Genomic DNA, 13,557 nt, shown 5'->3' with positions numbered 1-13,557 from the left:
GGGGCTAAGAGATCTGACTAGGCGCCGCTATTGCCAAGGTGCCAGATGTGCTTGCTGATCTAAGGCTATGATTCCGCTTCAAAAACGTACCGTTCGGACAAGACCGGGGCGATGGATTCAGTACTCCGTACTCCGTAGTAGTGTAATAAACAGAGACTGCAAATTCAGCCTCGGTTCTCCCCGTCTGCTAGCCTGGATCAGGGGTACGCGGCAGAAACGACGATCCGAGTTGGAGGGAGGTACGGAATTGTTTACTGCCGTCGACGACAGGGTTGAGAGGGCACACTGCGCAAGGAGGTGTGCGACTGAAATCTGATGGGCTTGGATCACGATTCAGCAGGGTCTCGTTCGAGAATGTGGGTATGGACTATGGAGTACGGAGTACGGAGTACCTGCCTGCATGCCGGCCTCGTGCGTGCGAGAGAGAGGAAGGGCGTCCGGTAATGTAACATAACGCGAGGACAAAGCGCTCTCCCGCATTGGCGCAGCGCAGGCCCCGTGTAAGATTGGTATTGGGGTTACGTCACGCGACCTCCGTGCTGCTCTGCGGCGGCAGAAGTTTGCATGTGATTGTCACTCGACTCCCTCCGGCACTCTCGATACCGCCGGCCTTAGCTCTCCACATATCGGCCAACTCCACAATCTCCGTTTCAAGATCTATACCTGGTTCTTATTTCTTTGTCGATGCTTTGCGCTACTGGGAAATCGACCCTTTTCGAGCGCTTATCTCACACCTCAGTGGGCGCGCGCTGTCTTCCCCATATCGCACCCCGCTTTCCTCGCCGCAGCGTCGTCTGATTGCGAAGAGACACAAAACTACCTTGTATCCTCCCTGCGCATCACCTGTATATACGCGATCAATTCGTGTACTTCAGTCTGCCGCCCTCTGTTGCATTCGTTTTGACTGTGAACATCCTCAGCATTGCTTTTCCTTCGGGAAGGCATGTTGATTCTTACCTGGCCGAAGCCCGCCGCGAAGACAGAGAATAGCAGGTATTACTGCTGAAATTAGGCTTGGGCATACTCCCTGTCATGAACGCAACTGGATCTGAAGCCCGTAATGGGCGCACGGGAGCTTCTAGCCAACAAACGGGTCCTTTTGGATGTGCGTGCTGATCGCATCATCTTGAATTTATTTATCAACTCCGCAGCTGATTCTTGATATGCAGATTCGTTTTTCTCACCACAAGACACGCCATACGATGTCGGCCCTGCCCCTCCACCGGGACCTGCTCTCCTCGACGATAGCGAGTCTAACATGCTTGATAACTTCTTCACCACACTTAATTCGAGCCATCTTGATGCGAGTGACGCTTGGTTTGGTGACCAGACCCAAGACAAGGGGACAGGAGCCCTTGGGCTCGAGTGGCCAGATGAGCTTCCCCAGATATTCGAAGGCTCAACAACATCACTATCCCAGCCATCCCTTCTACCTTACAGTGCGTCGAAAGGAGGAGGTGATTCGACGAATAACGGCATGAGCACAAGCTCGGATATACTAGCTGCAGCTTCAATGCTCTATCAGAACGGAATGAATACATCTAATTTCGGATCAACGTCCACGCATCATTTCTTCTCTGACAATGCCTTACCTGGAATGAATGGGGCTTTCTCCGGTGCATCAGGTTTCGTCAAGCAAGAGAGGTCAGATGATCATCATACGCCGGCAGACTCCAGCCCTCGAAGTTCTCGGAAACGCCTCTTACGAGGCCAGCATACAGAAGTCTTCAATGTGCAGGAACCTGCACCGCTAGATCCGCAGGCGAGCGCAAAATTCAGAACTCTCCGCTGGGGATCGGATGCTAGTTTTGTTGACCAGGGCTACATGGCCCCTCCAGATGTGCCGAACGAGGAGGAACGCACCAAAGACCTGTTGAATAAGTTGGAGTGTCTCGAGCCGCAAACCAGCACAAACAACACAAGAGCCCCAACGCCGGTGAGGATGTTCGAAAGTTCTCATAGAGATTGGACCGGTCTGAATGGGGCGCATCTGCCTCATGCCCTCCAAAATGGGGACCCCGACAACCACGACAACAGTATGCCGCCGAAGAAGCGGTTAAAGACTAAAACCAAGGAGGCTGATGATTCTGATGAGAATGGTACTCTCTCAAAGTCCAAAAGACCGAAGAGTTCCGGCAGCAACAAAGCCAGACGAGCATCCGGTGAAAATTCCTCGCGAAAGCCGAAACTGCAACAGGGCAACAAACCTGCACGAGAGAATTTGACAGAAGAGCAGAAACGTACAAATCATATTTTATCAGAACAGAAGCGACGAAATCTCATCAAACAGGGCTTTGATGAACTCTGTTCACTTGTTCCTGAACTACGAGGCGGTGGATTCAGTAAGAGCGCCATGCTCGCCCAAGCTGCAAACTGGCTTGAGGATATCTTGCGGGGGAACGAGCTGCTGAAGACTCAACTTGCGGAGTTGAAAGCAATGAATGGCTTTATAATGCCGAGATGACCTGTGACTTCACCGCCTTTCAGCACCTTCCTGATCTCTCTTCTTACTCTCTCTGCACTACTATGTACTGTTCCATCATGCCAGTCCAGCTGCTCTGGGGCGGGTACTCAGATTTGAAGCCAGAGGACCAGCATTTCTATTCTGTCATTCTCGAGTTGAAATACCCTGGCACATTGGTATCGGATGCCAGGGATTTTCTTTGAATACGGTACATAATGCATTAGGCGGTGCCGCTTGTACAGGATTATTAAAACCGAGCTTGGAGGTTCCTGTTTTGGATACATAGGAAAATATCACAGGGCATGGATGTATAAGTCTATAACTTTTACGAGTGAAATATTTTTAATGATAATATGAGATCTTGTTCTCCAATGGGTTTTCATGATTTTTTCCATTTGGATACATCAAGGTTTATTTTCAAAATTGTCATCATGATGCGGACACCACTTATCAGGCAGGTGCTGCTCCCCAAAAAGGGTTTAATGCTGGAGCGAGATATTGGTGGGTGGAAAAAACCTGTCTACCTAGGTAGGCAGGCGTGACTTGTCTCCCAGCTGTAGGTCGGCAGTTGCCTGAAAAGTACTTTTCAAGTTGAACTTGCCCTTCTCTTGCCCTTCTCTTCCCCTCATTGTAACCATCAACCTTGAAGACTTCCAAGGTTCCTATTTGGTCACTGAAGTTAAAACCAGAATCGCTGGTAATCAATCCAGATCGTGTTCTTGTATGATAACCATTAACCATCCTCATTTATCTGCATTGTTTAGCAATCAAATGATAAATGCAATCATGGCCAACCAAGCAGACAACAGGTCTAGACGCTCTACTCCTAGTCAAAAGCCCAGGAGAAAAGAAGGGATGGGGGCATCTAGTGAAGACAACGTGTCAACCTGGGCAAGCTATCATTCACACTAGGGGTTCACTAGATAACCTAGGGTTTTTTTTTCCCCCCTTTGTGCCCCAATTTGGTTGACAGAACGTTTCTGATGCTTTCCCACCAGCACAAAGCTGGAAGCCAGGAGACTCACAGGAGACTGCTGCTGGCTTTGTGGAGGCATGCCACCATACGCAGTGCATATCTTGGCGAAGTCTGATCCTGCGGTATATCTCTGCCACCTACATGGAAAGAATTATGCCAATCAACTCACTTTCTATAGATCTCAGTTCTGTTTGCCCGTGACTTCATAGATGTCGAGCTTACTGGCCCCCCGTAACGCCATAGCGCTTTGTGGTCTCTGCCATACGAATTTCGACTACAATCAGGATCCGGGTTGGACTTTTTTATCCGACCGATCTCAAATTCTTTACTCAGTTCGAGTTTGAAGATCGAGAACGCATTCGCCTCGAGCGAGCATCGGGCCTGATCCCAATAAGGAAAATACCTGACGCAGCCACATATCTCAGTCGGCAGGTTACGGACGTCTTGCTCTTTCTATTCTCTCTGTATTGTTAGAGGCGGAATGGGTTGTCAGAGAACGTCTCTCCTTACGTGCCTGTATCAAGTCATGGGAATACAGTTATTGTGGATAGAAAGTAAGGTGTTGTCTTTGCTAAACTGCAAAGTGTTGTTATAACCTCTATAGAGACTGTTATCATTTAGTTCCCCGTACGCCAGTAATAATTATTAAAATACAGCGCCACTCAGTGGCAGTTGTGTCAGTAAATAATGGGTCTAAAATGGCTGCTGACACGATGGCCCACAGCGGGGAGGACGGTTGGCGGGAGCTACTCCGTAGTAGGCACCTCGCCTTGGCTGACATGTGAAGGTGCTTTGTGCAACGCTGCAGCAGACGCGTCCTAAGTCACACACCAAGTCATTTATCATTGCCTCCATCTGAACCTGAGCTGCCAGATTCTAGAATCATTATTCATCGTTGAATCAGCCTCTGCCGTCGTTTATTGCCCGCCCATTCGACCGTCCCCTGCAGCTCGCGCGTCGACAATAACAATGGCTCCGAAAAGAAAGCGATCAGATGATGATGACGGGGCGACAGCGCAGAACAAGCGATTTGCATACCTCAAACCTCGTGTCCGTCACATTTCGCAGCGTACGATCAAGTCTAAATGGACCACTCTTCCGGAGCCAGTCCAGGAGAAGGTCCGCGAGATGTTCCGATCACTAGAGCGCCCCGTCATCGTGCGACATCGCGATGAGCGCAAACGAATTGAGGCCCAGACAGCAGTCGCTGCAGTCGTGAAAAAGTACGTTCCAATGGCGCATACTATCCTGCAAATGGAGAGGATGATATTGGGTTGCTTTTACTGTCTACATGGCGAATTTGAAGCTGATTTCTTCGCGATCTTTTTTAGTCTTGGGCGACGGCTGCCTCGAATGCCATTTCCCCCTGTTACAAAGGATACCAATTTCGACTACGAATCCTTACTTCACGAGCATGTATGTTGGCTGTGCCCAGACAATTCTAAGCGGGCTTCACTGATAATAAATTCATCATCCAGCGGTCCTTAGAGGCACAATTATCCACAACGACAAACGGCATTGACCTCTTGAAAATGGAAATCGCGAAGGAGGAGGCATTGCTAGCAAAGGAGACGAAACAACTGGAAGAAATGGAGAAGAATGCGAAAAGGGCGGAGGCAGAACGGAAGAGGCAGATGAAAAATGTACGTCGTCTAAAACCCGTATCCTGTCTGCTCTCTTGCGCCATAACCTCGCTAATGCATGTTTCATTCACTAGGAACATCCTGTCCTCCGGCATATCGACAGTTTACCACAACATCAAGCAGGATCGTCCGCCCCTTTTTCAGTTATAGACGGCCAGGATGGTGACACGGCACTTTGTGATGTATGGCAGGAATTAGCCCTTCCCTTATGTGTGTTTGCTAATAGCCTAAACAGGTTAAACCTGACCCGGAGCTTCTATCATTGGTAACGCAACTGAACGGGCACCTCCAGTCGATGCAGAACAACGTCACTCCATTTGTTGGACTAAAGGACGCAATCATACAAGCCCAGGTGGCTTTGGATCTGGTATCCATGCCTGCGGAATGAGTATAGCTCAAGGGACATGATCACTTATTGTGTATTACTTCTTTAGATGATATACCCCTGTAGTACTAGTACAGAACTTCTCAGATCAGCTACATAATTAATGAAAGGATAATCTTGTGATGTTTTCTTCATACGCATTCTGATAACTAAATAGGTAGTTAAGCAATACAAGAATGGGTGTCTTAAGATAAACGCAAGATCTTGTCGTACATATCCATACTCCTCACCTTATCATTATTAAAAGAAAAATAAGAGTCCCTAGGCCATAAGGTCAGCACAATTGACCTTCTACGCCGTTTTTTGTAATCAATACGATGAGAAATACGAGTAGGAAGCCCACCTGGAAAGGAGATAAAAACTGTACGAAGTAGGTCTGTGAGCCAAAATTTCCCAACACATATATACACACACATCTCCTTCCCGGGCGGGCTTCCTACCCAGATTTATGGCCATATCCATTGCCAACGTATGCCTCCTTTACCCTTCTAGAATATATCATTGCCCATACGACTCCATTTGCCAATTGGCACGTGTCTTGCTAATGCGAGGTTAGATAATAGTATGCTTACTAAGGCATTATAATTAATCCTGATTGGATGCCCCGGAAAGAGGAGCTTGGCCAAGCACCTCGATTTGCGGAGGGGAATCGGCGTGACGAGAGGATCATGTCCCACTGCGGCGACAGAACTCCGCAAGTTTAAACGCCTGCCTCGATTTAGCGTCTTCACTGCTTCTCCTCCTGTTCGATCTACTGCGTTGGTACCTGATATCAGTATCATTTCATGCCCATCAAAGCCGCAGAATTGTGGAACAGCGCCTTCCAACAAAGCGTCCTTCCCCGCATTTGGCCGGGATAGCTCGAGCCACCGATGACCGAGGCAAGCGCGACGCTGGCGAAAGCGCCAGCAGCAGAGGACAAGACCAATGCATCAACCGAACCGGCAAAGTCAAACGCTTCTGAGAATGAATCATCGTCAAAGGATTCGAACGCAAAGAGCGGAGAGCAGTCCTCGCCAACCACGAAGACGGAGGCGGCTGCTGCGCAGACGCACGCGAGCCCAAAGAAGCGTCGCAAAGTCAATCATGGTAAGTAAAAACGCACAAATTCTGCCTCACTGAGGTTCTGGATGAAGTGTCGCTGATCTGATTGTTCGTTATCAACAGCATGTGTCTATTGCCGACGTTCGGTGAGTAACACCGTCTTTGCAGGTTTCCTCAGCGCATCTCGTTGGCGCAATTACCTACTCGCATTATCCAGAAATTTTTATTTTCCTGAGCTGACAATGTACTGTGGTTGGACAGCATATGACTTGTGATTCGGTATGATCTTTCCTATTCGCCCCCCGTCGGACAAATGGAGCAGCCACATCTGATGCAGATGTGGATGTACAGGAGCGGCCGTGCACGCGATGCATAAAGCGCAACATAGGCCATCTCTGTCATGATGAGCCCCGAGAATCTTCGAAGCGGAATCGAAACGATCACGAGGAAGAGAGCACGTCGAACAATGATTTCACGAACTCGCAAGGTATGCCAGTATCAGACGCTGCTGGTAAGCAAATGCTCGCTGAGGGAGCTCTGAGTCTTCGGCCATCAACCGTGAACCCGCCGCAAGCTGTGCAGCCGGGGAATATATCTGGTGCAACAACCCAGAACTTAGAAGCCAACCCTCAGCCACGTGAGATGTGAAATCGCTATGTGTGATGATCCAATCTTCTAACTAGGGAAACAGTCTTCGCCTACAATGACTGGCAGCTCAGCGGGCAGAGTCAATTCCAAGACATGCATGCCTTCCATCCTTCCTACATGTTCAACGCGCCAGAAGTGACGAATGAGTATAATCTGCTCGGCGACTTCCTCAGCAATAGCCTGTTAGATGATAACTCCATGTATCAAGGGGATGATCTGCAGGGACTCTCCTCAGATTCATCTCTAATAAATTCAATGACGACAAACTTGAATGGAAATAACTTAGTCTTTCCACAGCAACAGCAGACACAGCCGGCGCCACAAACGCAAAATCAGAATGCTCAGGGGAACTCGATTCAGCGCCCCAGCTCTGCCGTGGCAAACGATAAAGCCAAAGAGACTTACTATATGACTGCTGCCGATCCGTCGGGGATGGACCCTCCGGAAGAGCGGATGAACAAGCTACTCAAGGCAAAGTACGATGCAGGAATGTTGAAACCATTCAACTATGTGAAGGGCTACGCAAGGTTGAACCAATACATGGAAAAGCACATGCAACCGGCATTACGACAGAAAATTCTTCGTCAGCTCGATAAATTCCGGCCGAAATTCCGCGAACGCATGCAAAGCCTCACGGATATCGAGCTGATCTACGTCGAAATGTGGTTTGAACGGAGCCTCATGGAGTACGACCGAGTTTTTGCCAGTATGGCTATCCCTGCCTGCTGCTGGAGACGAACTGGCGAAATATTCCGGGGAAACAAAGAGATGGCAGAGCTCATTAATGTGCCTATTGAAATGCTACGAGACGTGAGTCCATTCGGAATCGGGTGAAGTTGATGAAGCCATTATTAACTGTTTTTATTCTAGGGAAAGCTTGCCCTGCACGAAATTATTACAGAGGATCAACTCGTTAGCTACTGGGAAAAGTTTGGGGCCATTGCTTTTGATAGCTCTCAAAAAGCCATGCTCACAAGCTGCACCCTGAAGAGTCCGAATTCCGATAACTCCGGGCAGGGCATACCGTGTTGCTTTTCATTTACAATCCGTCGCGACCCATACAACATGTAAGGCGTCATAATTTCCACTGTATGTAATAATATTTGCTAACAAATTCTCCAGACCGGCACTTATTGTTGGGAACTTTTTACCAACACAAGGGAGGAAACGATGATGCAGCATGCCTACGAAGACTAAAGCAGTGAATTACGAAATGTATATTGTATCGTATATATTGATTATTCTTGTAGGACTATTCATGGCGTTACTGGCGTATATCTAGTCTCAATGCCATTGGCCAACGGAGATTCTCGATTGTCTTTCTACCAGGGTTTCCTCCTTCTCTTTAGATTTATGTGTCAAGGTTCCTCCACGGTCTAATTTTCATATGTCAACCGGCAGATATCAGTCAGATTAGGGGTTCACTAGATAACCTAGGTTTTTCTTTTGTGCCCCAATCTGTTTGACATCATAAATGTATTCCGGGAAGGCCTTCTGAGAGTAGCCGTGTCAGGTGAGCGCATCGCGCAGAACTTACCCGTCGTGGAAAGACGTAGCCAGGAAACTACATCACTCTGGCTTCTGGTAAACACGACGCAAAACCCTCCCTAAAGCCCTAAGGGCTTCGTTGTCTTGCTTGTTATCGCAGAACGGTATCTACAAGTTACCATGGCATGTTCATCAAATAGAGATTCCGATGAGAAAGCTGCATCTGTTTGTGGTAGGCTCTGCCATGTCAAGACCATTCAGAAGAAACAACAGTTTCCTGAAGTGCCACGATTTCTGTAAATATTTGCTGACTTGTTGAATTTCTGACTTCTCGCGAAATAGCATTTGTCGCGGATGTGCAAGTCCAGATCGCAGATATCCCGTCCTTTGCCTCGCTGGCTTTGGACAATGACGTTACCGATTCACTTCAACAATATCTTAATTGTCTTCCCTTGATACCTTCGTTACTTTCTGCTCGCTCTCGTCATTTGCTTGATCTGTCCGGTACAGCTCTATGGAATTCCTGCACTCGGCTGGCACGCATATTTGATGAAAGAGGAGGTGAAGGAGGTCACCTGAATTTGCTTACTCAAGGTATCTCAGGGCTATATCCGCGTAAATTGCATGGGATAATAAGTAGTGTCGCAGTGCAGGCTCTTTCGTTTCTGATGCTGGACAGCTGTGTGTTAAGAGGAGCAAATGAAAACATAAGCAGGTACCCATTTGTCAAGGTTACGGCTGGAACTAATTATTGGCCTCTGCAGATAATACAAGAGCTCTTCAGGTGGCACTAAAATGCGCAAAATTCTGTATTGGTTTGAGGTCCATATCCCAATGTCTGATCCAGGCTCATTTCTGGCGATAGAGAGCAAACAGCTACATCTGGGCTCGAAGATCCTCGAAAGGGCAGCTGCACGGATAGAGATACTCGAGACATGCCATAACGATAACAATGACGATTTCAGGAGCACCCAAGCTCTTTTCGCGAGATACTACCTGATTCGCGCTTTCCTCGTAATAAGTCCATTACAGCATTTCAAGAGGACCGGGGCTAACGTATACCTAGTCATCGCGTCAGGAGAAACCCCATCTTGCTGAGCACATGTTGTCTAAGATTCCTGAATCTGCTATTGAGAATGACCTTTATATGGCAGAAGAGGTCGCCGATCTGTGTAACAACATCGCAAAATGGGCGCTTCAGAGCAATAAGACAGAGTTGGCGATAGAATGGTTGCAAAGGGCGTCAAAAATGCTCAAAATTCTAGACACACGCAAGTCTGATTTCGATTTCCGACGCATTCATCTGGCCGTTCTTCAGACTCTTGGTAAGTCATATCCTGGATCGCCAGGTTGTTCAGACTTAGAAAATGAAGTCATGGCAGATCTTGGGAGGAATACAGAGGCCTTCCAGAGTCAAGCAATGGAAACAATGAAAATAATACAGAAGGTAGAGTTAGTTAACCTATTCACTGGAGATGGACCTCTCATGTGTCAAGCGTTATCCAAAGGAATTCCCGATCCTGGTATTACAGCTCGAAGCCATGTTAAAGCAAGGCCAACCAAATCATCAAGGCTTCTATGAGGGTGAGTGCGTTCCGTCAATATACAACGGCATTGTAACTTATCCATTGCGCTGAAGCCCTGGAAACTCTTATCCAAATCATGGAGCCTACAGAGCCGAACTTTCGAAGGTAATGTGCCTTCCGTCGTTGAGAGACTACTGCTGCTAAGTTTTATCTAGAGCTTTGTATTACATTCAAAAACTTTTTAACTGGAGGTATAACCTGAGCATTTTCCCTAGAAAGACAGTAACTGACCAGATAGTCCTCAACTATCCCTCGAGGCTCTAAGAGAACTGTTTCTGGAGAAGCATGCAGTCTATGATAATATGCCATGGATTGAAAGAAGCTTTGTTGCTGTAATCAGATTAGTTACTGCGGCATCGCTGGATACTCAGGATTGTTTGGAATTCCTCAACGATACAGCAACCAAGTTGAGCGACGCCTCGCGATTGTCCTTGAGCGCCACGGCTGCGGATGCGTCTTTGATTGTCAGAAAACACCAATCCTCTTCTCGATGGAAACTAACAATGGGCAACAGATCCTCTGGAAGAAGATCGAATCCGAGTTTTTGCAGAGAAACTTCTCAACGGCCCAAGAATGGTGCCGTTTTGGTCAGCATGTGATCTTCCAGCAGGCGAAGCTTGCGAACCGGTCCAAGATCTTAAGGTTAGACACACTGACTTCAAATTCAGCCATCAGCTCACGATTTTCACAAATAGGAAAATGGCACTCTGTGCGCTGGAAACGTCGGACAGTTATCTGGTGAAATACTGCTTTTACCAACTGCCGGAAGAAGGCCGATCTGACCCTTCGACTACGTACCTGATGTACAAGCTATCCTTGAAGGATGAAGATATCGACTCAGGTAGGACTGAAGAATCCACATTCTCAAGTTGTTGTCTCTGACCGCGAACTAGGGACGACATGCCTCGATTCCCTTTCCAAACTAGACGCGGAAGGAGGCATGGCGTATCTTCTCGCGTGCATATCCGAAGCGCAGTGTTCAGGGAACAGAAAACAGGCGATTATGGCGTTAGACCAAGTTCTGAAAAAGCAAGACCGTCTGGACAGTCAAAATACCAAGATCAGCTTGCCTGCCTTGTTGCGGTATGAGATCGCTGACGTTGTTGGTCTCATCGATTTACTAACCTGTTCAGCTGCACTGCTCGACTTATAGTACTCGAGATGAGAGAGAATCCAGTCAATGATCCAGCACTTAGAGAACGAGTGTGCACGATTTTCGAGCGTTGTAAGCCTCTTTTCGATCTTACAAAGAACTAACGCTAACCTAGCGCAGCAGTACTTGAAGCAGACAAGCACAATATCTCATGGAACAGTAATGGTTTCTCACTTGTCGAACTTGAGTGGTTTTCAAGCAACAGCTACAGGTTAGCCCTGGAGATGTGCAAACTATGGTCACCAGAATTGATCCTACGTCTGCTGGACGTGTCTATCAAGGTAATTATAAATATATATATATCAATAACCCATGCTCCAATAATCTCTCTCAAAAAAAAAAAAGAATAAATTTATACAGTACCATCGGCTGACTGCTGAACAGCTACTAGATCACTATCCAAACGACCTTGGCTCAGCCGTGCAAGCCGACCTTCGTCAGAGACGTATTTTATGTGACTTGCTCGCAGCGACAATGATCACAAAGCGTGCACGGCTTCAAAGTGATGTCTCTATCAGAGTCAGCTTCCCCGTTTACCATATGCTAACTGCTGAAGTCTCGCTACAACTTTCTATTTTGCCCTGTGCTGTACTGCACTGCACTGTACTGTACCCCGCAGAGAGATCACTAACTGGCTACTCTACAGGAAAGAGAATACCTAACCGTGCGAGCTCACGCACATAGTTTCCGCAATCTCATCCAACTGCAACTGAAGCAGCTAGATCGAAATCGAATTGTCGACGACGACGACAACGACGACGACAGTGACGGCAGTGACAAAACCGCTCATTCAATCTGGACAAAGCGCTACCAAGCAATACTATCACTCGACTTCGAGGCAGCCATCCAGCTGAAACAATGGAACGATCTCAGCTCGCTGGTTGAAGAAGCGCGCTCGATCGCAGACGACGACCTTCATCATTTATACGCGGTATTTGCGGACATGATGCTGTGTGCAGAAGAAGCGCGAGCGCCTGTTGAGAGGGTAATAAGGATTCTCGAGGTATGTTATCAGATAAGCTGCATATAACAAACCGGAAAACGTCCGTTACAGTATATTAATGTTGTTCATAATAATTAACAGCAAATCCTCCATGCAATCCGCACGTCGCAGCCTCAAATCCAAATCCCATCTGGCGATTCATCCAACTCTGAACGACGGCAGCGACGACGACACCTGCTCCCACGATACTTCCGCTGCCTATTCGAACTCGCATTGAGCGGGAAACAGAAAACAAAAACGTGCAGTGGCGGCAGCAGCAGCAGCATCTCTTCTAATTGTATTAGCACGGCCGTAGCGGAGCTAATCCTCGATCAAGCGTATATCCTTGCTCGGGATATGGCCATGGATATGAATATGAATAATATGAATATGAATACAAGCACAAGACACGGGGCAAACAACAGCAACAACAGCAACAACCCTGCCGACGAGCATGATCGCTATGATTATTATTATCCCCGTGAAGAACTCGAATACCTCAGCACAGAAGCCTTCAACCACGCCGTGGATCTCTACCATCTCTCCCTGCAGTCCAGATCCGAGGGGAACGCGGATACTGCACGACGCTGGGCACGCAAAGCCATCGAGTTGGCAGAACTCATTCGCGGCGAGGACGACGACAAGGACAAGGGGAAACTGGTGGATGAGCTGCGGGGGAGATTTGACGAGTTGTTGCAACAACAAACATAGACATAGTATATCATAGTATGCTGTCTATGCTGTCTATTCTGATTGTTTAATCATGGTCATGGTCATGGTCATGATGATGATAACGGAATTTGGTGGTTGATTATTCATCTCCTGTTCATCTTTTTTCTCTATTTTGTAATGGAAACAGATTGTGAGAATGGCCTTTAATTAATATTAATTAAACCTTAAATAAGAGTTACAAAAGAAACAAAAAAAAAAGAAGGCTGGGAGATTGTATCGAGCAAGTTCAATTCAACTGTTCAATCAAGAAAGCTGATTAATCAATCAACTACTTAGAATGGAATTCCCTACCTGCCTACTTACCTAGCTAGCTACCTAGATACATAGGTGACTAGCTAGGTTACTGTAAGTATGTACATACATACATAGGTACCTGTACCCACCTTCAATATCAGAATAATAAAAAACCGGAGTGTCTAGAGTCTAGACAAATAAACTACGAATCTTCTTCAAAGG

At 47.3% G+C, this 13,557-nt stretch overlaps 3 protein-coding genes across 3 annotated transcripts; all 3 read left to right on the top strand.

Annotated features, from left to right (window-relative positions):
• Positions 1–1,032: 1,032 nt before the first annotated feature.
• T310_9539 (HLH transcription factor) lies at positions 1,033–2,464 on the top strand (the record flags this gene model as incomplete). The annotated part of the gene is made up of 2 exons (XM_013467980.1): positions 1,033–1,105; positions 1,170–2,464. 2 exons carry the CDS (start codon positions 1,033–1,035, stop codon positions 2,462–2,464), a joined length of 1,368 nt encoding a protein of 455 aa, XP_013323434.1.
• A 1,945-nt stretch (positions 2,465–4,409) lies between these two features.
• Positions 4,410–5,471, top strand: T310_9538 (uncharacterized protein; the record flags this gene model as incomplete). The annotated part of the gene is made up of 4 exons (XM_013467979.1): positions 4,410–4,856; positions 4,919–5,083; positions 5,158–5,265; positions 5,319–5,471. 4 exons carry the CDS (start codon positions 4,410–4,412, stop codon positions 5,469–5,471), a joined length of 873 nt encoding a protein of 290 aa, XP_013323433.1.
• An 869-nt stretch (positions 5,472–6,340) lies between these two features.
• T310_9537 (Zn cluster transcription factor Rds2) lies at positions 6,341–13,080 on the top strand (the record flags this gene model as incomplete). The annotated part of the gene is made up of 21 exons (XM_013467978.1): positions 6,341–6,557; positions 6,636–6,658; positions 6,774–6,791; positions 6,891–7,149; positions 7,204–7,970; positions 8,031–8,227; positions 8,411–8,523; positions 8,809–8,880; positions 8,991–9,329; positions 9,433–9,662; positions 9,715–9,973; positions 10,031–10,100; positions 10,390–10,425; positions 10,473–10,821; positions 11,076–11,317; positions 11,368–11,459; positions 11,503–11,598; positions 11,634–11,668; positions 11,748–11,990; positions 12,034–12,390; positions 12,472–13,080. 21 exons carry the CDS (start codon positions 6,341–6,343, stop codon positions 13,078–13,080), a joined length of 4,623 nt encoding a protein of 1,540 aa, XP_013323432.1.
• Positions 13,081–13,557: the final 477 nt, after the last annotated feature.

The sequence above is a fragment of the Rasamsonia emersonii genome (genome assembly GCF_000968595.1).
Source record: "Rasamsonia emersonii CBS 393.64 chromosome Unknown ctg1118621762150, whole genome shotgun sequence".
NCBI classification, from domain to species: domain Eukaryota; kingdom Fungi; phylum Ascomycota; class Eurotiomycetes; order Eurotiales; family Trichocomaceae; genus Rasamsonia; species Rasamsonia emersonii.
This window is presented reverse-complemented; position numbering and strand designations above follow the sequence as displayed.